The following is a 26,742-nucleotide window of genomic DNA, read 5'->3' as shown; positions in this document are numbered from 1 at the left end:
TCCTATTTAAAAATGCATTAAACAGACAATAATGAAATATATTTTACAATATTTAATAACAATGTCATCAGACATTCTTCTGCTAGTAAACAAATGCATTTAATTAAAGATTTCTTTGTACATACTAAAAAAAAAAAAATGGCAAAACCGCAACGAAATGTTGTATGAGCGATAAGGCCAGGCCAGGCCAAGCCAGGCAAGCCGTCAAAATGTGAAAGATAAAAAAATATAAATAAAAACTAAAGACCCCAAGCAAACAAAGGCGCGGTAAAAGAAAATAAATGAATTATAAATTATTATACGAGTAAATTGCATGAACATACGATATACATACATACATATATAGTAAAATGTACAACAACAACAAGAAACTCTAAGAATCACGAGCAGCACCAATAACATGACTAATTACGAGCTCTAGAAATTTGTGTATTTGTATATTTAAATGAATGGAATTCTTTCGACAAGGAAACGCCCACAAGGCCCTCTAACCCACCTCCTTCCCAACACTTGTGCTTTATGATTGATTCAATCAATTAATAGCATTTTAGTCTTTATAATTAAGAAACAGTCTGACCAAATCGTAAGTACTTACACCAACAAATTTGCATTTATGTATTTTTATGGCAAGTTATAAACTTTTCATTGTGTAAGCACCAAGGATTATTTATAAAGAGTTAAGCACATTAAACGATCAAACTGATCGTCAAACCGAAATAAGTTAATTAACTATTATTAGAATAACCGTTACGAATTCCGTGTTTCAATCGACGTCATTGAACTGCCACTTTGTTGCTCTGTATTATTTATTACAAATAAAAATAGCGCATATGTAGTTTTTTTTTTTTTTACCTAGCCTGCACGTTGATGTTATTTAATTAATGCAATGCATAAATTAAAAAGTAAATTAATTGTTAATCAAATCCATTAGAGAGACAAACAAAAAGTGCGCACCTATCCCAACGAAAAAAAAAAAAAAAGGCAGTAGAGCGATCATCATTAAGTTGGCGCCCAAGTTAAACAATTTTCTAGTGTAATCGCTTGACATTTCATTAATTATAGTTAATTTGCAACTTTCTAGATGGTCGCATGAATCATTTGGCGTAGTTAAACAACAAACCTAGAACGAAGCAAGTTGACTTAAAAGTGCATTGAAAACTGCAATGGCAAAAACTCATAAAAAATAAATAAATGTATGATGTCAGCAATTTAGATGACCATAACAGAGAAGTGGGGGGTATGTGTGTGTGTGTGTGTGTGTGTGTGTGGGTGTTCTCTATTATTGTCGAGTGGGCGACAAGTTCAATTTCATTTCATTTAATGCGGCTGACAAGCGCCATAGCAAGAACAACAAACACAAAGGAATGTTTCCCTAGACTCACATAGAGTAACTTGGACAAGTTTATACAACGAAAATCTTTTAAAGAATTATAAAATTCTCTAACAAATCTAACCTTAACGGCTAAAATTAGCCTTAGAAATGATGTAAAATGTTATATAGGGTATCAAATTTGGCTTTCCAATTGACCAAAATGTTTCCTCACTTTCTGCCAAGTAATTTACAATGATTGTTAACAATGACGAGGCTCTGTTGTTGTTATTGTTGAGAGGGAGGGGGCAGCAATTTAAATGCAAATAATTTTGTAAGAAAAATTTACATAGTTTTAAATTTGAATATAATTACAGAAATTAGACACAAGAAATGGGCAAAGCAGCAGCCACAGAAATTGCCTACAGAAAATAAAGTAAAACTAAAAAATTCAAAAAGCAAACACGCCCATTTTGCCCACTTGTTGTGTGCTTTCTAGTACACACACTCACACACACACTCACATATGTATATTAGCACACACACAGGCCAGGCTAGGCTTACTTAATTTTGCAACAAAACGCAATGCAAAACAAAAAGGTTCAACAAACGCAAATTGTGCAAAGAAAACAAAACAAAACGAAACGAAATCAAAAGCTACAACAACAACAACAAAAGAGCCAATTGTTTAAGTAACTTGTAACAGTAGCGAAAATACAATTTATTTGCCATTGCATTGCCTCGAGACTTGGCATAAGAAAATTTTGTGTAGGCTAAACGGTGCACAGTGTCACAAATATCAAACAGAAAGGCTAGAAAGTCATACGACTTTCTTTAGCTAAATCTTAGTGATTTGTGGGATCATCAGCTAAGCCCCTTAAGCAAATGACAAAGTTTATTTTATAGTCAAAAATTTTAGCGTTAGTTGTTTTAATCTATTTTTATCTTATCTCAACTTTAGGCTTGGTTTTGTAGTGTGGGATGGATGTGAGGTCAGTCTGTTTTATACTACAAGTTTTTCTAATTAAGATTATGACTTGTTTAGTTTGAAATTGTCGCAAAAGCGTTAGACAGTAATCTGAATCGATCCCTAAATTAGCATAAATCAACGTTAGACGTGGTAAAAATAGAAACCTATTACAAGGGCAACAGTTTTAGATTACAGAGTGACTAAGTTAGGTGATGACTAGCTAGCTGCGAGGTGTATGCCATGAAATTTGCTAATTTAGCTTTTGTATGCAGTTTGTTGCCACTGTACAGCAACTTGATGTGGTTGTTGTTGTTGTTGGTGTTGCTAATGCCTGCTGATGATCACGACATCAGCAGCCGCTAGGGGGCGTTGCTAATGAAGATGATGTTGCGAAAAAAAAGGAGAAAAAATATATATAATATTTATGTGACGGTCGTTGGCCTGCGGTGTGTGGTGTGCCTTTGGCTGCCGTTGCTGATGTTGGGTGGGCGTGGCCAATTGCATTGAAACTGAAAGCTATCAGCAACAACAACTACAACAACTCACACAAGACGCTTTCATTTTCAACGCCGTTGCAGTTGAGCAATTTTTCTTTTCATATTTGCTCTGAAAACTAATTTAAAAAAACTAAAAACCTGAACTTCTCCTCTTTAAACCACTTGAAAAGCGTTTTTGTTCTCACGCTAGAGTAAAAATGTATTTGAAAATAAATAACAACAATAAGGCAACCAAAAACACGCGCACAAAATTTAAAAAACTTAACTTTATTGTTATGATTATGTAGAGGAGGAGTTGAGGTGCCCATTCGGTCGTTTGTTTGCCGTGTAGAAACGTGCCAAGTGGAGGACCCCGAAAATTAATATGCAATTAATCGCGCACAACAAGGAACATGTTGCCAATACCAACTCTACGTGCCCCCGGTGCACATGTCGTCGTCCGTGGTCCGTTGTCCGCATTGAAGAAGGCAAGTAACAAACAAAACTTGTTCCGATAAGCGATCAAAGGCAACAGCTGAAAAGTCACCTACTCACAACAGACACTGGAGACAACAACAACCCAATTTTCAGCAAAACTAATTCCCTACACTTAACATGAGTAAGTACATAAAAATACCCTGCAATACTTAATAAAGATTATCATAAGGGATCTACATATATCTGCCTGAAACATGAAAGAAAAGTTGGTTAAAGCTCTAGAGCTCCAAAGGATCATCGTATTGTTTCTACATTTTCAAGCCTAGAATGGACTCTTCTTTCCCCACATGGTTACAGGGTAACACTCACTCACACACCAAAACAGCAGCCGCACCCAGAAATGTGTCAAAGATCAACTGAGACAAAAATCGTCGAAGTCGGACATCGTCGAACTCGTCGCAAATAAACATTAAAAAACTGAAATGTATACCGGGGCGAAGGGGGGTGGTTAGAAGGGAAACAAAGAGATCAGGAACCCAAAAATCAGACAAAAAATAAAAATTGCAATTGAAAACGAAACTGAAATTGCAAACAAAAAATTGTGACTGCTGCCGTGAGAATAATAATTAAAAGTTTTTATGTTTTCCTCTTTATCTGCCATGTGAAATTTGATTTTTATTTTAGCCCATTTATTGGTCAGTGTGGGTGGGCCCCCACTGAAAGGTTAAGAGTCTGGGGCGTGGCATTCAAGTAAATTGAAGATCGATAAGCCGCAGGAATAAAGCGATTAAAGTTGATTTTTCAATATGATGAAATTTTGTATACACTAAAAAGTGAATAAAATGAATGTTTTGGATTGAAACGAATGACAGAGCTAGATGAAAAGCCCCAACACTTTTTACTTATTTTCTTGGTAAGAAATGACACTTTAAAGTAAAAGTTGATAAGAAAAGCTGAACACTCACTTTCTAATGATAAGAGCCTTTATCTTACCCTTTTTATACCCTTGCAGAGGGTATTATAAAATTGGTCAGATGTTTGTAACGCACAGAAGGAGACGTTTCCGACCCCATAAAGTATATATATTCTTGATCAGCATGAGAAGCTAAGTCGATATAGCCATGTCCGTCTGTCCGTCTGTCCGTCGGTGCGTACGCGTTTTACTCAGCCATCTTAAGAGCTATCGGGATGAAATTTTTTTGGGAGCTTTTTTTTTACCCGGGTGAGATAAAGTATGAAAATCTTTGGGATCGGACTACTATATCATATAGCTCTGGAACAAAAATTTTTGCAAAAATTGGAGTATCCCCATGAAATTTACCAATATAATAGAATTTGATATAAAATCTCAGATCCCAAAATTTGACCCTGATCGGATAAATAGAACACAAGTTACAGTCTATATAAATCGGTTCAATCGCTGCCGGCAGCTCTGCTTGCTGCCTACTACGTCACCATCTGTTAACAGAGCACATGCATACACACACAGACGCAACGCTACATAAACTGTATGTGTATGCGTGCGTTGCTTTGCTTAGGGAATGAGGGAAGAAGAAGAACAAATTGTACATAGTATGAAGAGTAAAATTGTTTTGTTTGTATATTAATGAATTGAGTTGCAGAAAACAAATTTTGAACATGTGAAATTATTATTGTCAAGGACTGCAAGGGTATATAAACTTCGGCATAGCCGAATTTAACTTCTTTGATATTTTAAAATAAATGTAAACAAAATTTATACCTTAAGTTGTCTTGTAAAAAATTCATATATTACTTTTGTAAGGGTATCAAAACAAAAACAGGTGCGCCTGTTGAAGATTGCAGGGATTTTCAATATATATATATACCATATATGTATATGTATGTGAAAAATATTGCTTGGTATTACTCATTTGAATCTCAATTTGGTCAGAGAAAAACTAGTTTTTTTTGCAAGTTTATTTTTTGGTTTTGGTTTTTGGCTTTTGTGCGTGGCATCGTCATTGGGACAGTGGTTTAGCTAATACAACAGCAACAACAACAAATAGCACTCAAAAACCATTGCACAAAAAAACGTGCAACGCATGGCAGATAGACACACACACACACACACAGACACACACTTAGGCCACATTTTAGCCCCCTCCTCTGCTTGTTGTTGCACTTAAAGGTAAATGATAAAAATCACTTTGCGTTATATCTGCCTCGCCAAACTATTCGGCAATTGGCCAAAATGCAACAAACAATTAGACAACAATTTATGACTTTTAATCAGACATTCCTCCCTCCTTCTCCTCCCCCCAACTGCACATGTACACAAAATAAAAGAAAAACTTTCAATTTTTAAAATGAATTTGCATTTTGATTAAAATATATTTCAAAGTTTGTGCGAAAATGTTGTGCAAAAATTTAAATTGAAAATCAGAGAGGACCAGGGCTATCATTCGCGGTGACAATATTTTAATACCCTATAGGCAATGAGTCTATAGATTGTCAATTGGTTATGGAAATTAGAATGTGTTTTCAACTTTATCACAAAGTTTTCTTCTTTTAACTTAGTTAAAATTTTAAGCATATTGAATTTGGTTATGATTGAGGCCATTGCTAAATTGCTTATACCCTTCAGTTTGTTATTAAGGGTATTAACAAAGAGATTGAGTTGCTGTTCAAAAATCTGCCATCTATTCAACTGTCAATTTCTAGTTAGCAAATTGCCACAGGCAAAAGATAAAAACAAAAAAATGCAAACCTGGCAACTAGATAGATAAGCCGTCGCTCGAGTTATAGAAAAAATAAAAAACGGATACAGAATATGTGAGGTTTAAAAAATTGTGGAAAAAAATAACTGAAGCCTTGAACGTGCCTGGCATTTCATGGGCTCTGGACTGGACTGGTGTGTGTGTGTGTGAGGGGGGGGACACCAAAACAAAGCAACCAGCAATGGACACTCAAACTCACTCCACCGCCACCTACCTTCCCCCCCTTCAATCCACATACAACATATGGCAAATATTTAAAAATTAAAAACGAAATGCAGACACGAACGCGAAAAAAAGCTTTTGACTGAATGCCCCAACTCATGCCCCTCTTTTTCTTCTTTTTAGTTTACCCTCTACGACTGTTCACTAGAGATGGCAACGTGACAGGCAGACTGAAACCCTTTGGACCCTTTTAATATTTCAAAGAGAGTTATAGAAACAAGAATAGAAACTATATAATGGTTTCTTGAATTTAGATAGTTTCTCTTATCAGACAAGAAGACTTGTAAACCGTTTGATTGAACTAAACCCCTATACTGAAATGTTGGCGAAATCGGCCATTTTGGCTCGAGAATTCATTCTTAATGTTTGAGAAACGTTTCTTGTAATGTTATATATCAAAGTTGGGAATTCTTTTCCTACTCCTCTCCAACATGAAGTAGTACAACATCGTGTAATGCCATTTCCTAGAGTTCTTACAACAGTGACTCTTTCCCTCTCTCTCACTTTTTTAATCTCTCTCGTTCCCTCTGCTTATATGTTACGTGCCTTGGTGCTGCTGCTGTTATAACCTTGTATGCTTTGTTTCAGCGGGCATTAAACTATAAAGCCTCCTCCACCATGTGCAGCCCCTCAACCAGCTTCTCCTTGTATCCCCATTGTTACATCGACTCCTCCAGCTGTTGAGCTGAGTTGAGTCTCTCGAGTCTACGATTTCACTGTCAATATTGTTGTACGCTCGCGCTTATATGCCCGTGTAATTCTATTAATTATATTTATATTATTTTTTATATCAGTAACGTCGTCGTCGTCGTTGGAGTTGATTTTTCCCCATCACACACACATACACTGGAAAAAAATGTGTGCTATCAAATCATCTTAAAAGGCAACAGCTAACTTTAATTTAGATTAAGGTCTTTGGCAGATTCTCACTGTAAAGGGTTTAGTTTTAGTCTCTTTGTAGAGGTTTTTGTTTTTGATCTGTTGTTTTTCTCCAAGTGCACATAGACTTGAGCGGGCTAAACAGTTTTGCACAATTTTCAATGAATCTGTCCTTGATAAAGTGCATTGCCGGTGCAGTCAGTCAGTCAGTTAGTTAGTCAGGCCGCCTGGCTAGGCGGTAGGCATTTAACATTGTGCGTTCATTCGCCTTAGTTGAGAAGTAGTTTGCTGCTCTTGCTAGTTACTATCTGGTTTTGCTATTGCTTTGCTCCCCATCCCCCTTCCAGTTTGTACGCTTACATTTAATTTATTGACTTGGAGTTTAGGTGTGTAATTTATTTGCTTAAACTTACGCACTTTCTAAAAACCAAAAACAACAACGATTTTCAACTCGCTGCAAATATTTATGAAACAAACTTAAATAACGAGGCACTCGCACACAAGAGTCAAGAGTTCGGTGAGACAAAAGCCATTCATTGTATGGAGGAGGAATGCATGTGAAAACGAAAGTATTGTTGTTGTTGTTGCAAGTTAAGTGGGTCACTTGAGGAGATCAGCTGTCACATATGTGCAAGCCAATTTCAGGCTCAAGGCTCCTTCTCCTCCCCCTCCTCCGCCTCCGCCATCAAGTCTTGATTAAATTTATAAGTTTTATCAGCTTAAAATGCGGCAACAGCTGCCTCTGAGACTTGTGTGCAAACATTGTACGATTTGTTGTCTCTTTCTGTTTCTCTTTCTGTTTCTTTTCATTTGCCTCTTCAATTGTTATCAAAAGTCAACTTTGACTTTCATTCATTTACATGGTTATTTTTTTGTCGTTTTTTTTTTCTTTCTTCTTCCAATTTTGTTTGCAAATACTTGAGGGAAAATAAAGAAGGTCTTTCATTAGCTAAGCACTCTGTGTGTGTGTGTGTTTGTGTGTGTGTGTTTGTGTGTGTGGTTTACATATCCCACCCCTCCGCACAACCAAGTGTTCTGTGTTCAATGAAATACGAGAATAAGTATATATATAATATATATAGTAAGTATGTATTCTTTATCAATGCCTTGGCTTTGTTGCTATTTTTGTTTAATCGTAATGTGGCCTTCGCTAATTGAGCCCCTTGTGCTATTTATTTTAGTGACATTTGCAAAATCAAATTGACGAATTGAAAAGTTCATTCAGAAATCATGGAACGGAAATGTAAATTTTCGAAAGCAAATCATGATTTTGTTTAGTAGTTCTTTAAAACAAAATGTTTTCTATCCACTTTTAACTAGTTTATTATTTTAGCTAACTTTTCAAGTGTCTTTAGCATTTGGTAGAAAAACAGGTCAGAAAAGGCTTGATTGATTGGTAAGACATAAGCATACATAGAGAGGGTTATAGGGTCATCAAAAGTGTTTAAATTGAAAATGGATTCCCATGAAAAAGCATTTACAAATTTGGTAACAATAAATTGCAATTGAAATTGACCAAATCTCACAACAACAACTAAAGCCAGCAAAATGGCAAACTGGCTAACAAAGCGCTTTTTATGGCCATAAAATGACTACACACTTATTTTGTGTTTGTTTTATGGATTTTATTTGTAAATCTTTTTTTGTTTATGCATTATTCATTCAATGCATATGCAAATTATGACAAATAAAATGAGGCATTTATTTAACAATAATTGAATTTGACATTATTAAATATCAATATTAATTTTCAAAATGTTTGTTCGACCGAAATGAAGTAGACAAAGGCAACAAATAAAAAACAAAAAGGACTAGGAGGATGAAAATTCAACTAAATAAACTTAAATTTATGCAAATTTTTTGTTAAAACCTAAAAGCCTCTTGGAAAAGTTAGAGTATATATGTATACTAAAAAGTACAAGTAATTATGCAAAAATGCAGTTGATGCCTGGCTCCTAATTGCAATTGCAGGACATGAAGTCAGGACAATGGATGCAAAAAACTGGTTAAAGGCAGATGGAGCTGGAGTGTGGATTATGTCAGACTCTGCAGCAATAACAAAAACAACAACGACAAAATGTTGACAAAACAAACCATAAAATTCTCTAGCCCCAGGATACGAAGGAGACAAGAACAATGAAACGCAAGAGATAGAGAGAAATAATATAAAATTCCACAAACAACTGGCCAAAAGTAGTAAAAGAGGGAAAGGGATACGAGAACGAGTTGAGAAATTGAAAAATAAAAGTTACGTATTAGCCAGACCAGACAGACTAAAAGAAATGGCGAGCCATGCTTGGGGAAGCCAGGCGGCAACTACTATGCCATAAAGTTTAATGAATGAAATGTCTAGTCACAATTTGCCATTCTCATTGCCCCAGAACAAACGATGGATGATGAAGGTTTCTCGGTTCGGGGTTCAAAGAAATGGAAGTAGGAGTAGCAGCAGCAGCTTGATCGCGTAATTAGCGCTGTCTGACCCTACACACACAAATGTATTTAAATAATTTGTTGCCTAGACTAAGCGACAGCCAGCTAGTCAGTGAGTGAGTCCCGCAGGACATAAATCAGTGTGAGGCACCAGCGGCACCTCTTAAATGGCCCTCTAGGTGGTCGCACTTCTCGCACAGTCCCCAAAGCAGAAGCAACAAAAAACTCAAATTGATAGCCAACGTTTAAATATTTCATCGATTTAATGTGGCATTCTCGTGTACATTCTTTAAATGCCCTACAACAACAACAACAACAGAACACAACGACCCTTTGGACACACTAAATCACATCGTAAACATGTAAAAATCTTTGGTAGCCCTAGCGCATCTTTATAATTTATGTGTGTGGAAATGACTGCAAGCCGCTTAACTAAAGTGCCAAAGAAACAAAAAGCCAAACCAAAAACTTAAGCACCAACACAGGCCACAACGTCGACTGAAGTCAAACAAAAGACGTTGTGGCAGAGCCGTCGCTTCATCAGTAACTACCATCCTTAGCCCCCATGCCTACCTAATACCAAGCACAGTTTAGTTAGGCGGAGAAGGAGGAGACGACAAAGGAGAAGAAGTGGAGCCAAGCTAAGCAGCGTCACTTGTTACCCGCTGTGCAGGAAGCCTTAGTAGGAGCTTAAACTTGAAAAGAGCGAATTAAGAAAAAGCCAAGTGCAACATTTTTAAGCAGTTTCTTTGTCAATTTCACATACACTGAGAGAAATGGAAAGGACAAGTGAAAAAATTACCCAGAAAGTCATGGAAATGTGATAATTTATCTTTGGCCAATAAACTATATCATAGATATTTAAGGTTTTTTTTAGATTTATCTATTTTAGAATTTCGAAAATTTAATTAACGCCTTGTCTTTCTCAAGATCCGATGGTGATCTCTATATATATGTGAGTATTTATTTTGGAATTCGTTTCAGTGTCGACAGCTTGGCTTGCATTTATGCATGTATTTTGTTGGCCACTTAACCTTTAGAGTTGTGTAGTTGAAGGAACTTTTCGGGGCGGTTCAATAAAAAAAATAAACTTTAAACAATTTTTCAATTAAAAAAGTTTTCACTTGCAGGAGAGAAGGAGTCGCCTTCCCTTCCCTTTCTGGCTGCAAAATCGTATTGCACCTTTCCTTTTTATGTGGTTTCAGTTTCGCGTTCTTTTCGTTGCGTTCGTGCCTTTTTGCGGTGCCTTTTTTCGTTTTTTTTTTTTTTCTTTTGTGGAGTAACTTGTAAGAGTTCCAACTTACACAGCTTGCAAATGCTGTGCATAACTGTAAATAAGGCGAAAGCCTTTTGTGTCTGACGGGGACATGGTGCGGCGTCTGTGCAATGGCAAGGAGCAATGTCAGGGACAGGGACCAGACATCTTTTGCGGTTCCCGGTGTTGTTGGTTGTTTTCGTTTTTTTTTCTCTGTTGTCTCTCTCTCTCTCTCTCTGGTTCTCTCTATCCTGGCTGCGTGCCCAAACTCTTGGCTCTGGCTTACTTAGCATGTAAATAATGTGCACGAAATTATGAATGCAGCTAATTAGCAGGCAAGCAGGCGACCAGGCAAAGCCAACGGCAGCCACCCAGACAGACAGACAACATGGTCTTGCTTGGTCCTAAGAAGAGCAGTCCTAAGTGATGGTTGGTCCTGCTGTGGGTCCTGCTTCTTTAGCTGCTGCTGCTGTTGTTAGTGTGCCTTTTGTTTCGCTTTTCTAGACATTTTTTCCACAATGCAACAGCAGGAGAAGGAGCAGCAAGGCGTTGCATATTCATTATGTCATTGAACCATTAAATTGCGCTTAAATGTTCAGTTTGCCATGTTTATGATGCCGCAGGGAGCGTTTAACTTAAAGCGTCGACAAATAGTGCAGAGACCTCTCGGCTCAGACATGGCCCAACCACCCCCCCACACACACATACACATAAGCATCTACCCGACCAAAATCCACCTGAGCAAAGCTCAAATCAAAAACAAAAGTTTCTTTCTCTCTTTTCTGTTCTACTTGCTGCGATTTATCACCCACTTAAGACATTCGCCAGGGCAAAAGATTTTTCCAGTTCCAGTCTCATCCTCTTACACTTACCTGTAATAAAAGAAAAAGAGAATTTTATATGCAAAATTTAATAATATGAATTGTAAAATGAAATTCTTTCAACTTAACATCAATAATTTTGTTTCTCAAGTCAATAAACTATGGAAATTTAGTCAAAATTATGAAAATATTTTATGGAATTTGTTTGGAACTTGACTTTTTATTAATTTCAGGGATTATCTTCCCAAATTTCTTGTCCTTTTCATGGCCATATTTTAGAGACAAACAAAGGGAACTAAGGAAAATCTTAGTTCTTGAATTTCAGCAAGTTATTAGCTAATTTTATTAACCATATCTCAAAGTGAATCAGTTAAGAATGAAAGAAAAGTTTCAGCCAAAAAGTCATATTTTTATCCTCTTTATAATTTTAGGTTTCTTTTTTTTTTTTTTGTGGTTGAAAAACCATCAGAATTGAGATTACATTTAATATTTATAGGCCTTGCCCAGTTTTCAATGACGATCATGATGATGATGATGATGATGTGCTGGATAGGAAGACCCTGAGGATGCACAGCAATAACAACAACAAGATGCCATTGAAAAGAAGACCAGACCGGGGAGCAAAATGAAATGAAACCGAGTCAGTCAGCGGCAGCAGCAGCAGATGCTACCTTAAGATTAAGGCCTAGTGAGTTACAATGCCAGCAACAACAGCAACTTTTTCAAGGCTTATTTTCCTTCGTTTTTTCTTTTTTTGTAAATTTTATTTACAACAATTTTTTTTATCGCGTGCATAAACAAGATGCGGGACTTGACTCTTAACGTATCGCATCGTATCGCACTACAATGAACTCCGAACTGACTTTCAAAGTCATGCAACACGGTCATTGTTGGCCATGTTGTTGTTGTTGTTGTTGCCGCTGTCTCAAACTGTCAGCGAGTGTGAAAAATGATTGCAGGACATTTGCCTAAATGGCCAAAAGGTGAGGTTTCTTGTTGTTGCTTTATGTTGTTATTTATTTACGCGACCAATTATAAAAACGGCATAAACTGATTGCATCTTTTCCAGGTCACTGGTTCCCCACCCCCTCCCCACCACAGGTCCAAAAACGGAATTTGTAAATATTTATATAGAAATTCTTTTGGTCTTTTTACTCTTGTCACTTTCTTTTACTTGAGTTTTTTTTTGGTCTTGCTGTTTTCTTTAAATATTTTATTGATTTAAATCTCAGGCAAATGCAATTTAACATTAAATAAAAGTTTATCGACGAAAGTGAAGTCCTCTCCCACCTCGTATCGTTCCCGCAATAAATGTTGCATTTTTATTATAATTTTTTTCCGATATTTTCTTCTTTTTTTCCTTGGTTTGTTAACCAGTTGACGATGACGATGTTGCCAGTAAGAAAGTGAAAGTTGCCTTTTTCGGAGCATGTGTGTGTGTGTGTGTGTGTGTGAATATGTGTGTGGAGGAGCAACAGCAATATCAATGGACGACAGGCTCTTAATATCTTGCTCATATCTTTCAATTTTTGTCTCTAGATTTTAGTTTTAATTGAACATCTCATACATTCAAACTATATAAGGAGGGAACGTCGATCGATGTCGCTTCTTTCATTTTTCCTACATTTTTTTTTTGTGTGTGCCTTGGATTTTTTTAACATTAAAACATTTATTTTTTTAATTGTTATTGGCGCCCGCCAGAAGTTCAATAAACTTGCAACATTACTTGTTGCCATGTCTTGGTAGGTATCTTGTGCCTTGCCTTGCCTTGCCTTACATGTTGCAGCAATAGATACGAACGAGTATATATATATTTCTTTGGCGATCGTTCAAACAAGCCGCCACAAATGAAACCATTGCAGCCGCTGCAAAACACTCTGAAGATTGATCCAACGTTCGGCCGGGCCACTACCAAAACCAATGGCGGATCATTGCCAGAGCTCATTGCCCCAAAACGGGAGTGAGTAAGTTGTAAGTTGCAGTTGCTGTTAATTATTATATCGGTGATTGGGTTGCACAGTAAAATTCAATAAAATAAAATGGCAAAAATATGGCGTGAGAAAGTTTTGTGGGAGTGTTTGTTGTTAATCCATTAGTTGATGTAATTGAGACTTGAACTTCAACGAATTAAATGAGTAACAACAGTTGCAGATCGCATTTCGTGATTGAATATAATATTAAACATCTTTTATAAATCTAACACTTAAATTTCAATTTGTTTTTTGTAGTTTACAGAGCTTAAAGTATATTTTTATTGTCATTACTTGAGCAACTCTTTCACATTGACACCTACTCAATTACAAACTCCTTTTGGCTATTCAACCGAATCTCTCTGTCTTTCTATACCACTTTGTATAGAACCACGCCCCCTAGTTTGAGTGCCATGGAAAGAAAGTCAGCAACAAATGAAGCTTAAATTTTAATCGTCACTTTGCCACCATGACGATAATGTTGATGATTCCTATGTTCTTCTTACTGTTTTTTTTTTTCGTCCTGTTTGTTGTCTCCCCTCCATCTAAGGATATATATATGTATGTGGAGCATCCTGGCGCGACAACGACAGCCCGTTTCGTCGTTCAAAGTCATTTGGTTTTATGATTATTAGCTTGTTTAGTTCTCTTTCAAGTAGTAGCTTGCAGGCAGGCAGCAGCAGCAACGGCAGCAGCATCTTGTCTAGTTTTTCTTGGCTTCTTTTTTTTTGTTAACATATTCTTTATGCTGATATAATATCTATTTAGTTGCAGTCAGCAAGTGCTTACCACCAAGACGCCCCCGTCACCGCCCTGTCTTAGTTTTATTTTTGGAAGGATTTTCGTTGTCTGTTGTGTCTTCGACACGACTGATTGCGTTTTGTTGTATGCGATAACCATTGCCATTTGTATCTGTTACCATCTTTTGCTCATAACAATTTGACGCTTCATGATTTTGGATGTACATGAACAGGACAATGGACATATGCTCTTTGGTCTGCCTCAACAGCAATTGCGTTTTGTTTAATTGAATAACTTATGGCACTTTCGAGGCGAGGCAAGGCAAGGCAAGTCTCATTTCTCATTTGCCAAAGATGAACCCCAACAACAACAACAACAACAACAACAACAACAACATGTGGTGTTGATTTCTTTTCTTTTCTTTTTTTTTTTGGCAAGTAACCTAAAAATATAATTCAAGCACCCCAAAAAAATAAAAGAAACAAAACGACTTGAAGATCCATCCAGATCTACAGACAGAAAACGTATTAAAGTTCCTTCTTCTGTGAGGGGAAACTCTTCACTTCTTTTCGGCAATAAAAGCAAATTATTTTTACGATCAAGCCGCATAAATAAATAAAGGAACCAAAAAAGAAATACATTTCAGTAGTGTGTTTCCTTTTTTTTTCCCCCTTTTATTTTCTGGATTCTTTTCGCTTCACATCGCACATTTCAACACAAAATGCATTTTTATGTCCGTTTCGGGGCGTGACAGATCATTAGCAAAATAATGGCTGCAGCAACAACAAAAACACTGCGAAATTTCTTAATCGCCGTGCAACAAAAAAAAAAAAAAAACTTGAAGAATTACATAAATTGGTTGGGGCTAATCAACAGCCCCGAAATGAGTTTCCTGTATTATCCAGACTGTGTGAGAGAATGCGAACGGGTGAAAGTTCCTGGTCATTTGGCTAGACTTGTTGTCGGACATCAGAATATCATTGATATCATACGAGGGTAGTCCTAAGAGTTCAGCTTCAAATTTAATGACTTTTAAACACTTTACAGGTTTACCCTCGTATTCATTAATGACTCCTTTGGGTCATAAGTCGGGAAAAAGGGAATTTGTGTTGGCCATTTGCTAATTAGTTGATGATAATGTATATTGAACCTTTAAACTAGAGTCTGCTAACTGATTTATGATGTGGGGATTTGTGTGGGGCCAACACAGAGCTCTTTGCGACTTTTCCATTCTCCAAATGAAAATTGCAACTAATAAACAAATAAAAACTTGGACCCACACACAAAAACTGCAAGCGACACAAAATTGCAAATCAAATGCTCATGGGGGGGCGGCAGACTGGCAATGCATTTGAAGGGGCAAACACGCCCCCCCTTACACAGAGACACTACTATATTGTAGGATTGCTCCTGTGGCATTTTGTATTCAGATTGCAAACATAGAATTTTGCGACCAGGGTCAGGGGCAGTGGCCGCCAGACGCCAACTGGAATCGTTTTAATGGATATCAAATAGGAGGCAAATACACTGACACACACACACACACTAACACCCATACAGATAGCAGACAGACAGTCGCAAACACAGGATACAGATGCAAGTGCATTTGCAGTTAAATTCGTATCAATATAGACAGAAATATCTCTTGAAAAGGGATTTTTTCCGTTCTATTGGCTTATGAGAAAATGTTCCGATATATTTTTAGCTTTAGAAAATTTATGAAATTTTCAAAAAATCTATTTTTAACTTGAGGAGAGAAACATCCACGTTGAATACTAAGTTATCTATGGGCACAAGTCCCATATTGTCTAGTGGTTAGGATATCCGGCTCTCACCCGGAAGGCCCGGGTTCGATTCCCGGTATGGGAAACCACAATTTTTTTGTATACTCTTTTTCTTTGTACTTTTGAAAAGTAATTTTTAAAAATTTAATAAATTTTTCAGTAAAACAGTTTCTTTTGCCATTTTTATGATCCCTTGTTGGCTGACGCCACTGAACAAAAGGATCCGCCAAAATATACACATAGGAGCACAAAAAGTCCAGAAGGACTGGGCTATGAGAAGAGGGAAAGTGCGGGCTTTGGCGGGGTACAAACATATTTTGTTTTATTTTGCAAACATTTTTATATAAACCTACATGAATATACATATGTACATATATCTAGATATATATGTATATGTATGTATTTTGTATGATTGTAAATGTTTCTCGTATGTTTTATGTATCGAATGTATGTTGTATTTTGTTTTGTTTTTGTCTTTTTTTCCTCCTTTTTTGCACTGCATGCATGTTCTTTCTCTGCTTTCATTTACGAGGCTTGCTGGTTTTTACTGTTGCCAGTTTTTTGCGTCTGGCAGCTGCTCAACGACAACAACAGCAACAACAACGACAACAATATTGATTGCAATTTCAGCCTGCAGTTGGCCCGGGTCGAGTCGGGTGGAGAGACTCCGACTCCGACTCCGACTCTGACTCTGACTTTGACTCCGACTACGACTCTACCTATGTATGTATGTATCTGGCTGACTGGCCCGGAACAAAAGCCTAAAAGCATACACACAACAGGCCGACAATCAGACAGACAGAGGGACAGATGGACCGACAGACAGACAGACAAATAAACATACAAACACACATGCAACTCATGCAGCACATGTAGGGAGTTTTTGGCTTACGAACGTACGAACGAAAGTTCTGCCATGGAATGGAAGCCTTTTAAGTTGGCAGAAAGCCTGCAGATCTCACATGGATTGAAGTTACGGTATGGAACTTTTGCCCTGGCATTGTCTGTTGGCAATGAAAATACGACAATAATGACGACGTAGATGGCCCTCACTGTACCCCACACCACCAGGAGGAGCATGGTCTCCATTCTCAGACATGCGCCGTTTCGTTATGACGTAGGCGTATATATGCAGATGTATACAAAGGCATTCCCCCACATCCTTCTCCCGAATCTCCACATCATTCTGTCCAAAAGAGTATCCTACACACACACATGTGTGTGAATGTTGTGGGCTGCAACACACACACACACACCTAGCGACTGCATCATCAGGACTGCGTGCCGTTTTGGCAGAAAAGATTTCATTAATAGCTTTTGCGGTTGGGAAATGAGGTGGATGTGTCTGTTGTACAACGGAGGTAGGCGGTAAAGGTAAAGAGAGTAAACCCACCGCAAGGCACCTCTGGCAATGCATACTTGATTTGATTTTTAACAAAAGGTGTGCACATGCCCGTCCCCAAAAAAAAAAAAAAAAAAAGAAAAAAATATCAAGAAAAAACAACACACACACACACACACACTCTCTCTCTCCCTTATACTACTATATACTCATGGTGATTCCCATCCTCCATATCTGCCCACACACTAGTTATCTATGTGTGTGCTTTAATTTGCAAATGGGCATTGCGGTTTCGGATTTTCGAGTTTATACTGTACCCGCCCCGCCCCCCATTCGGTCTGTATGGCATATTAAGTAAGTGATTTCTTGTTTCGCTAAACGAGTCATATAAACGATGACACATGAGTTGTAGCAATTGGGCCCCGTGAGAGGGTCGCTCGATCAAAAAGATGTTTTGGTAAGTAATTCTGGGGTTTCCATTTAAAAGAAAGGTCCCTTGGACATATTCCTAGTCAAAATTCACTTACATTTTCTATGAAACTTATAAACCGTAACAAGAACAGATTGTCCATGTATAATTATAAAAGTATTTAACTTTTGTTTATTGTTTTTTATAATATTCTTCAACCTAAAGTGTCAAATGTTCTTTTATTTTTCATTGTGTTGTTTTTTTTTTGTTCGTTGTTGTTAATGTTTCCTCAATTTAGGTCCAAAAAAACAAAAAATTTTGTTGTTAATTACTTTGCTATACAAGCCTATACTACCATTACTATAAGATATGTGATACAATGTGCCCTTTGGCAGGCAGAGTGGCAAGTCAAAAGCCATTTCATTTCATGCTTGGTTGAATGACGCGGCTTACGTATCTTTGTTTTCGGTCATATGAAAAGCGAAACTTAAACTCACACAATACAAATATATGCCACAATTGAAAAGCGGGGAAAACAAACTTACATAGAAAAAAACAAACGCAAAACAAATAACCAAAACAAAAACCAAATAACGTCAACAATCCCGAGATGTAATGGCTATTTGGTTCCGCCATAATAAAAATTTTACAGTGCAGAAATTTATGCTTCAAGTCTAGACGACACTTTTTGGAACGTGCTCAATTAGCACGATCTGGTTAGGGGTAGAGAAGAAACCAAATGAACAACAACAAAAGTATATACATAAATCAAATGTCACTAAAGCTTAAACGTAATACAATTTAATAATTTTCTATATCTAAAGAAATTCATTAAATATGCAATAGCATGACTACTACACAAATAGAACCACAAAAGTCGTGCGAAAGTTGTTAATTTTTATTATTATTATTTTTGTTGTTTTTTTTTTTTTATTTTGTGTTTTTCACACTCTCAGCGTAGATCATCTAAATATGGACTGGGAAGAATGTGAGTGGTGGCCCCCCCACTTGTTTTCATAAAGGAAACACAATCAGATCGACTGTAGAGTTACCAAAACATGCGCTGACATGTATTTTAAGTTGGTGACCCCGACGTTTTGCTTATACAATGTTCACTTGGAATAACAGACCGTGCAAATCATATGGAATAACAGCTTTTATGTAAAATTTATCTATGGAAATTCACAGGGTATTTAAAATGTCGACTTTAAAATGATATTTGTCAATGTTTTCTATGTATTCTCGACGTGCCTATCGCAATCTATTTAAAATTGCGTACCTCGTGTGACTAGAGAACGAGAGTGGTTCAGGAAATTTTAAAAGGCGTCATAGTAAAGTAGTCTATCTGTATCTCGAATAGGGTAAAATGTATCTGTCATCATTATCATCAGACATTTGCAGACTGCCAGCCAGTGGAAAAGGAGAGAGAGAGAGAGAGAGCAATACAGGAAGAGCTTTCTGCACAGACAAACAAACCCAAAAAAGTAGAAGAAAAAAGTTTCGGCCTTAGGCCGAAAGCGGAACAACAAAAGAAAATAATAAAAAATCATAAAAACAAACGCCCACTCTCTGCCTCCTAAAAAGAAATACACACAATCTCTCACACACACAGACATACACAACAAAAATGAATACATAAAATGTATCTTAACCTTGACATTGAAGGCAAATATTGCCGGCAAAAGGCGGCAGACAAAACACGTTAAATGTATGTATGTATGTAAAAGCGTTTGTGAGTGTGTGTGAAAGTGAAAGACATAGACGGAAAAAGAAAGAGTAAAAGAGATAGAAAGCAAACAACAACAAAAAAAATCTCATTCATTAAACTTAAGAAAACCCGAAATTTGAAAAAGAAAGGCATCTTAAATCTTTGAAGTTTTTTTTTTCTTTACTTTGTTTTTTGTTTATCGAAACGAGAATAATAAATTAAAAACCAGCGGAACAGGCTACCAAACCAAACGTAGTATCTTCCACACTTGAAATCACGTGCTATTCAGTTTTACGGAGAGATTACCAAATACTATATAGTCAGTAAACAGTTAAATGTCAAGTTCCAATTTCCATTAATGAATTAAATTAACATTAAGATTGATTCCAAGTATTTAGTATAGAACACACTAACTTTAAAATAGCGATTAAGTGGGATCAGATATTAGAAAGTAATCGAATTCCCAAAAATTCAACTCCTATCCATGGCGACAAACTTCACCTTAAACTCCATATACCTCAATTATTTTAAAGGGAATGCAAAAACCAAAAAAAAAAAAAAAAAAAAAAAAAGAATTAATAAAAAAGTGGGCCGCGTGTGGCGCTAAAAATAAACTCAATAAATATAAACAGAAAAAATAAAAGATAAATATTGCATTTAATTCCATTCTCCATTTCTGATCAGAGAGTACTTTCCGATAAGAATTAAAATGTATTTTGGTGAATCAGAATCATACAAAGAAGATAGTAAGAAGAGAGAGAGAGCATAAAAGGACAAGAAGAAGAAGTACATAGAAGTTGAAAAGCAAGCACAAAAACAAATGCGAAAGCGAAAATAAAAACAAAAATCATGGCCTTGAAAACTAAAAAAAACCAACACACACACACACACACACGAAAAATGAATGAGAATTATGCCGAAATAAAAAAAAAGAGGGTTGGCGAATATGAAGAAGAAAGAAGATTATCAAGAATATATACATATGTATGTATGTATGTATGTATGTACATATCTTTTTTATATACCCAAAAGAGGAGAGAACTAGAAATCTCAAAGAGAGAGAGAGAGAGCGAGGAACACAACAAAATCCAAAAGAACGACGACAATAACAAAAAGGAAAAGTTAAAAATCATGTCAAGAAGAACGATCTTGAGATACCCTTTAATAAATTTCTGAGAAGATTTCACTCTCCATGTAGACAAAGAACCATAAAGACAATTCATATTCATATAACTTAAAGTTTTGCAAAAAATTTCAACTTTTCCAAGAACTTAATATACCCCAAATAAAAAAAAAAAACAAGAAAAACGTTAAATGGAAAAAAAACGATCTAAATTTTTTTTTTGGCTTTGCGTTTTGCGGTTCTTCTCCACGTTTTTGATTCAACTGGAATAAATAATAATATGATGGCGCCCCCGGACCCCTACACACACACACACAGACAAATTCTTTAATGCTTTTTGCACAACGGAAATATTATTAAAAATAAAAGAATGTTTTTTCCCCTCTCTTTTTGTTATCTGCCAGCAAATAAATTTCAATAATTTTCCATTTCCAAAGATAGAATAATTTACATATTCATTTATGATTTATTTTTATTTAGCAATTAAGTAAAGGCTTGACCCAAAGTGAAAAGAATTAAATCAGAGGCGTAGATGGAGCACTTTGAACTGTTTTTTATATAAGATAGGAAGGATCAGAATCAACATCTAAGGACTTAAAAGTAACTAAGGATTGGCTATCATTGTTGGTTCTTCTTGTTAAATTAAAAACTTTTTGAAAGCCAACGACAAAATTTGAAATTTTCAGAAGCAAAAGGAAAAAAAAAACAAACAAAAATTAGCACGTGTTTTAAATGAGAAACAGGAAGTACATAATTTAAATGAAACTTCCTTGAAAATATTACTAAATATATAAACACACATACACATGGACATATGTACATACATACATATACATATACATATGTACATAAAAATCGGCCGTTATCTTCTTATTGCAAATTTTTTAAACATACAACAAAAAAAGCATTTTATTTTGGGTGACGTTTATTTTTTTTTTTTTTTTTTTTTTTTTTTTGATGTTTGCAAATATTGAATTAATTTTTTTTGCAGCTGTGTCAGAGAATTTTTAAGTCAATTCAAGTCAAAGGAAATATCAAGGTTATTATATAAGCGAGATATGGAAGCAAAGCCAAGAGCAAATATACATATGTACACACACACACACATATGTACATACATACATATATACATATTTACATATGTATGTATGTATATTACATATTTTTATCCAAAATTTAAGCAATTGTGGCAAAACACTAGACAACAAAAAACAAAATTAAATAATGTTTGCAATGACTTTAAAAAAATTTAAATCTTTGCTTAAGAAAATATTAAAAATTTGAATATAAAATATTTCTAAAAATTGTGAGAAATAAAATGGAAAACTTAAGAAGAGAAATTTGAAACAATTTCATGAAAATTTTTAGTTTTTGAGATTAATTATAATTTATTTATAATTCAAATTTAAGAAAATATATTTTTTTTTGTTAGAGACAATTTCTGAATTGAGAATGGAGAATCTAAAGCGACTTTTAGAATATTGTCTTTAGAATGGAATCTTGAAACACTTTAACAATGAAATTTCCAGTTATTGAGATCAATAAATTGATTGCTAAATTATAAAACTAAAGAACTTTTTCACTTTCTTTATTTCATTTAGTTGGAATACTTATTTATTTTGGTACTCAAATCAAGAAATTTGTTTTATAACTTTCTTTTATTTTATTCATTTGCTTTTGATTTGCTGTTAATGAGTGTAATTGATAAAAAAGTTTGGGGCTTTTTTTTTATACACAGAAATTGTGTGCCGCAGATGTGGGGGGAAATTTCATCATTTGTATGGCAGATAAATATGTATCTATATATTTTTATTCTGATGTATGTATGTGTAAACATTTCTAATGACTAATCGATGGGATTGATAATTTCTCTTGAACTTACCGCACACGCTCGGAATACAGTTCGACCTCCTTGTTCTTTTGCTGCTGGACAAGCTGCTGCTGATCATAGCTGGCCATGGGCTTGAAGTTGCTAATGTTGGCCAGGGCTGGTAAAGTTGGTGGTGCCACTGGTGTTGGTTGTGGTGCAGGTGGTGGTGCTGCTGCTGCTGCTGCTGTGGGTGCCACTGCAACTGATTTGGTAAGACCCAAACCATTCTGGAGTAGGAGATTGCCAGCATAGGTGGTGACATTTGTGGGTTGCATCAACAGGGATTGATGATGATGCAGTTGATGATGTTGCTGCAATTGTTGGATCGGCGATATGGATATATCGGCACTGGATTGTGAGGCCGATGGTGAGCTAGAACCACTGCCAGCACCACTTGAGGATAGGCTACCAGCACGAGCGCGTAAATCAAGGCCCAGGATATTGTTGGAATTGGAATTGGTCAGGGGAGAGGGAAGTACCATGACACTGGCCACAGTGTTGTTGTTCCCATTGTTGTTGCCGTTGCTGTTGTTGTTGTGTGGCAAACCTGAACCAATGACACCCACATTGGGATTGGGCGTTAAATTACTATTATTATTATTAATCATACTATAGCCATTTGTTGAATTATTATTCGTATTCAGCGGTGTCAAAGCCAATGAACTATTCTTTTGAGCTCCAACATTATTTGCCATATTTCCGCCAGCATTGTTGGTGTTGTTGTTGTTGCTGGTGCTATTGGTATTATTGTTGCGATTGCGCTTCTTCTTGGACTTTTTCTTATCATCATCCTCACTGAGATTGCCAGCAGCATTTCGTGGACCGCCACCCGAATTGAGATAGACCAATGCACTGGCCGATGACCATTCAATATCCTTACGCAATTGGCCACGTCCGCACTTGCAGCTGCATGCCTTGTAGACCAGATCGTAACCCTTTTTGGTCCACAAATGTTGGGCCCTCTGCCTTTCCGACCAATTGCGTGGCGCCCGGCCACTGGCCTTCAGGGATTGCAGGACACCGGCCTCCCACACCTCGAAGCACTCGCGATGCATGTACTGGCCAACATTACAGTTCTCGTTGTTGCACAGCACACGGACACATTCGGCCAGACCATTCTCGTCCAGAGCTATCAATGAATCCAGTTTGCCGCATTCCCCATTCGGATAGCAACAGCGGGCCAATTGGACGCCGCCGCCCACGCCATTCGCATTCAATTGCATCGGTGCCATAATGAAAACTAATGAATGAATGAATCAATCTTTTCCGCCAAATATTTTCAAAAAGTTTTCCACAAATTTCCTCAATTGCTTTTCACACAAATTTTGTCGACGATTTTTCTGGTTTTCTCTTCTCCTTCTTTTATCGGTTGACAATGATGATGATCCTCTAAAGTTGATGGCTATGTCGGATTACCATTTTTACTGATTTATCTTTCGATTTGTATAAAATATATATTTATAAAGATATTGATTGATTTTGGTAGAGAATTATTACGAAAAATTTTCGTTTTTTTTTTTTTTTTTGCAGTCTATTTTAGATTTGCCCTGAGCTGTGGTTAAAATCACTTTTTTTTTTCTTATTGTTTATATAAAAATCAGTTTTTTTTTTCTTTTCTGTTTTGTTGGATTTTTCTTCGTTTTTCTCTCTCTCTCTCTTTAGCTTCTCATTTTCTACACACACGCGGCGCCATGTCCGGCAAAAAGTTTTGTTTTTATTTCGTTTTTACATTTTCCTTTTTGGCATGCACATGGACGCGATTGTTGTTGTTTTTTTTTTATTTATATTTATTCTTTCTTTCCGTTATGCCGGCAGTTAAAAAATATTTGGTTTAATATCAAAAATTGTCTTCTTTTTTTCACACACGTTGTTAATATTTAATTCTAGTCGAGTTTACTGTTAAAAATGGAAAAATTGTTTTCGAAAATTCGCTTTCAGTTTCGCATCTCCATTTTTTTGCGATGCCAAAAACTAAAACAACCGTTACAATTCAACGCCTGTGCAAGACTGCGCCTGCCAGAAACACGACCGTTCACGTTGAAAACAAAAACAACACAAAAAAAAAAAAGCAAAGACAAACAAAAACAATGAAAGACAAAATCTCGCCGTAAATTCTTGCCCTCTCGCCGTAAATTCAGCAACGACCGAACCACATCGAACTCGTTGCAACCACGTTGAAATCGAGCAAAAGCATAGAACTTCGAACAATTGATGCCAACTCCAACCAATGATGCCAACCGATGAGGCGAACTTGCAACCGATAAGGCGAACTGCAACCGATGAGACGAACCGAAATGTTTGGCTCTTAAAACCACTCAAAAGTTGAGTCTTTCTGTTGAGTAACATAACAGATGAGCCGTTTGTTTGAGTTTTTCTGTTAAGTGTGAATGTCGGGTAACGATACTAAACTACATATGTATATCCTACAAGAAATGTCGAATTGAAGTTTTCGAAAACGTTGATAAATAAATATCATTTACAGTCTGTAATACGGACTACAGAATTAAAGAAAGTGGAGAAGTTTCCCACCTCAGAGAGTATAAACTTAGATCTCTAAACTTTATTTTTTATTGCTAGGCGTTAATTTCTAGCCAGAATTGTAATGTCTTTTTTTCAACATACTCTGTCGAATGAAAATAATGAAATTTCAGCTCATTTACACCTGTATATACATTTCCTCCTAGGAAATAGTTTCCTTCATCTGCAGGACATTTTTCCTTATACATAAATATATGTACATATATCTGTTTTTAATACAAAAAGAACATTACTAAAGTTTGAAGGTTACCAATCAATGGCAGATATAAAAAAGGTACAGATTTTGTCTGGTCTAGTTTCAAAATAGTTAAATCTTATGTAAAATAGAATATCCTTTGGAATATCCTGAAATTTGATGGCCAACAGCTCTGAAAATTTCAGATAACATTGAGTGAGTTTGAGCTGTAAAATTTAGCAGCAGAGGCGGAGCATTTTTGGGAATGGGGAAGGGGTGAATGGATGGAGGGTTTTCTTTTCTTGGGGGTTGGTGGGTGGTGGTTGGCTGGTTTTCATTTCACTTTCCACCACCATCACACAGTTGTCGGAAAATGCTTGTTTTTCATTTGAGGAAAAATGTTTTTTGCCCACGTTTTTGGCGCTAAAAATTGATGTGGTCTGCCAGGGTGGTGAGTGGGTGGAGATGGGTGTTGGCAGGATGATAAAACAGAAGCATGATGTTTTGGGGGTAACTAAGTTTGGTTTGCTTTCGGAATGTAGCCCCAACGCGCATTGGCCAAAAAGGGATGGCATGCTTAGACCAAATTCACTTTCAATCATTTCCCCTCAAAAAATACGAATGTGCTCGAAAAAGCCGGCAAAATAAACAAAACGCAAGTGGCTTGTCATGGTCGTATACAAAAAAAGGGGCTCCCATATAACAAATTATCAAACTTTAATCGAGAAAATATATGTAAAGGACAAAGCTTTTTCACATATTGTGGGCCTATATCCTTATCAGTTTTCATAGGCTGAGGCTCCCATTCATCCTTTAGTCAGGATTACAATTAATATTGTCTGGTCGTTTGGTATCCTCATCAAAAGCTTTCATGGTCCTCCATTGGAATCGCTGTTTTATTCATTCTTTCAGTATATAATCCCAAAAATAAATAAGTGTGTATATGTATGTGTGTGTGTGTGTATATATAGTTATCTTGATGTTTGCATGTACATATATACCACAGCTATACACAAAGGCACACGAATGTCAGTAATGAAAGAAGCATTAAAAAACACAACACACAAAGCAAAAGTTTTCAAAGGCCTAAGCCTAGTCGAAGTAGCCAATACGCTACAGCAATGATCATTATTGAAAATACTGATGTATGGAATTGGGACATACATTTGTAAATTTCATTAATGTTATTAACAAAGGATGTACACAAATGCATTTCATCCTGTATAAAGATTTTCCTTCACGAGCTAAAGTTAATGGTTAGTAGGAAGGACTAAATTATAGCATTTTTTTAAAGAGATTTTCTTTAGAATTCGATTATCATAACAAATAAAGTTAATTAGAAAAAAAGGACATAGAAAACTATAGTTTAGTTAGCATTTTGTTTAGGATTCGTTTTTCATTTATAGAATCCTGAAAACTAAAGATAGACGAACCTTATAATCATTGCTAGGAATGCAGAAAGTGAAAACAATTCTTCTTATTGTTAAATCTAGATTTTCGCAAACATTTGTTAAAAAGAACGAACTAATAGCAACTCCTTTAAG

At 36.2% G+C, this 26,742-nt stretch overlaps 1 protein-coding gene, 1 long non-coding RNA gene and 1 other non-coding gene across 3 annotated transcripts in view; 2 read left to right on the top strand and 1 right to left on the bottom strand.

The window, feature by feature from the left end:
- Nucleotides 1-24,536, bottom strand: part of heca (headcase) — an 89,805-nt gene extending 65,269 nt beyond the window's left edge. The window contains 1 exon segment of the mRNA XM_068296359.1: nucleotides 22,498-24,536. Within this exon segment, the coding sequence (XP_068152460.1) occupies nucleotides 22,498-23,717 (1,220 nt within the window). The 5' untranslated portion in view covers nucleotides 23,718-24,536.
- Nucleotides 12,197-12,654, top strand: LOC137583152 (uncharacterized). The gene is made up of 3 exons (XR_011033372.1): nucleotides 12,197-12,226; nucleotides 12,341-12,521; nucleotides 12,608-12,654. It is a non-coding gene; the product is annotated as an uncharacterized lncRNA (long non-coding RNA).
- TRNAE-CUC (transfer RNA glutamic acid (anticodon CUC)) lies at nucleotides 16,047-16,118 on the top strand. Its single transcript has one exon. It is a non-coding gene; the product is annotated as a tRNA-Glu (tRNA).
- Nucleotides 24,537-26,742: the final 2,206 nt, after the last annotated feature.

The sequence above is a fragment of the Drosophila tropicalis genome, unplaced genomic scaffold, assembly GCF_018151085.1.
Source record: "Drosophila tropicalis isolate 14030-0801.00 unplaced genomic scaffold, ASM1815108v1 contig_859, whole genome shotgun sequence".
Taxonomy (NCBI): domain Eukaryota; kingdom Metazoa; phylum Arthropoda; class Insecta; order Diptera; family Drosophilidae; genus Drosophila; species Drosophila tropicalis.
Note: the sequence above shows the minus strand (reverse complement) of the source record. Positions and strands in the feature narration are given on the sequence as shown.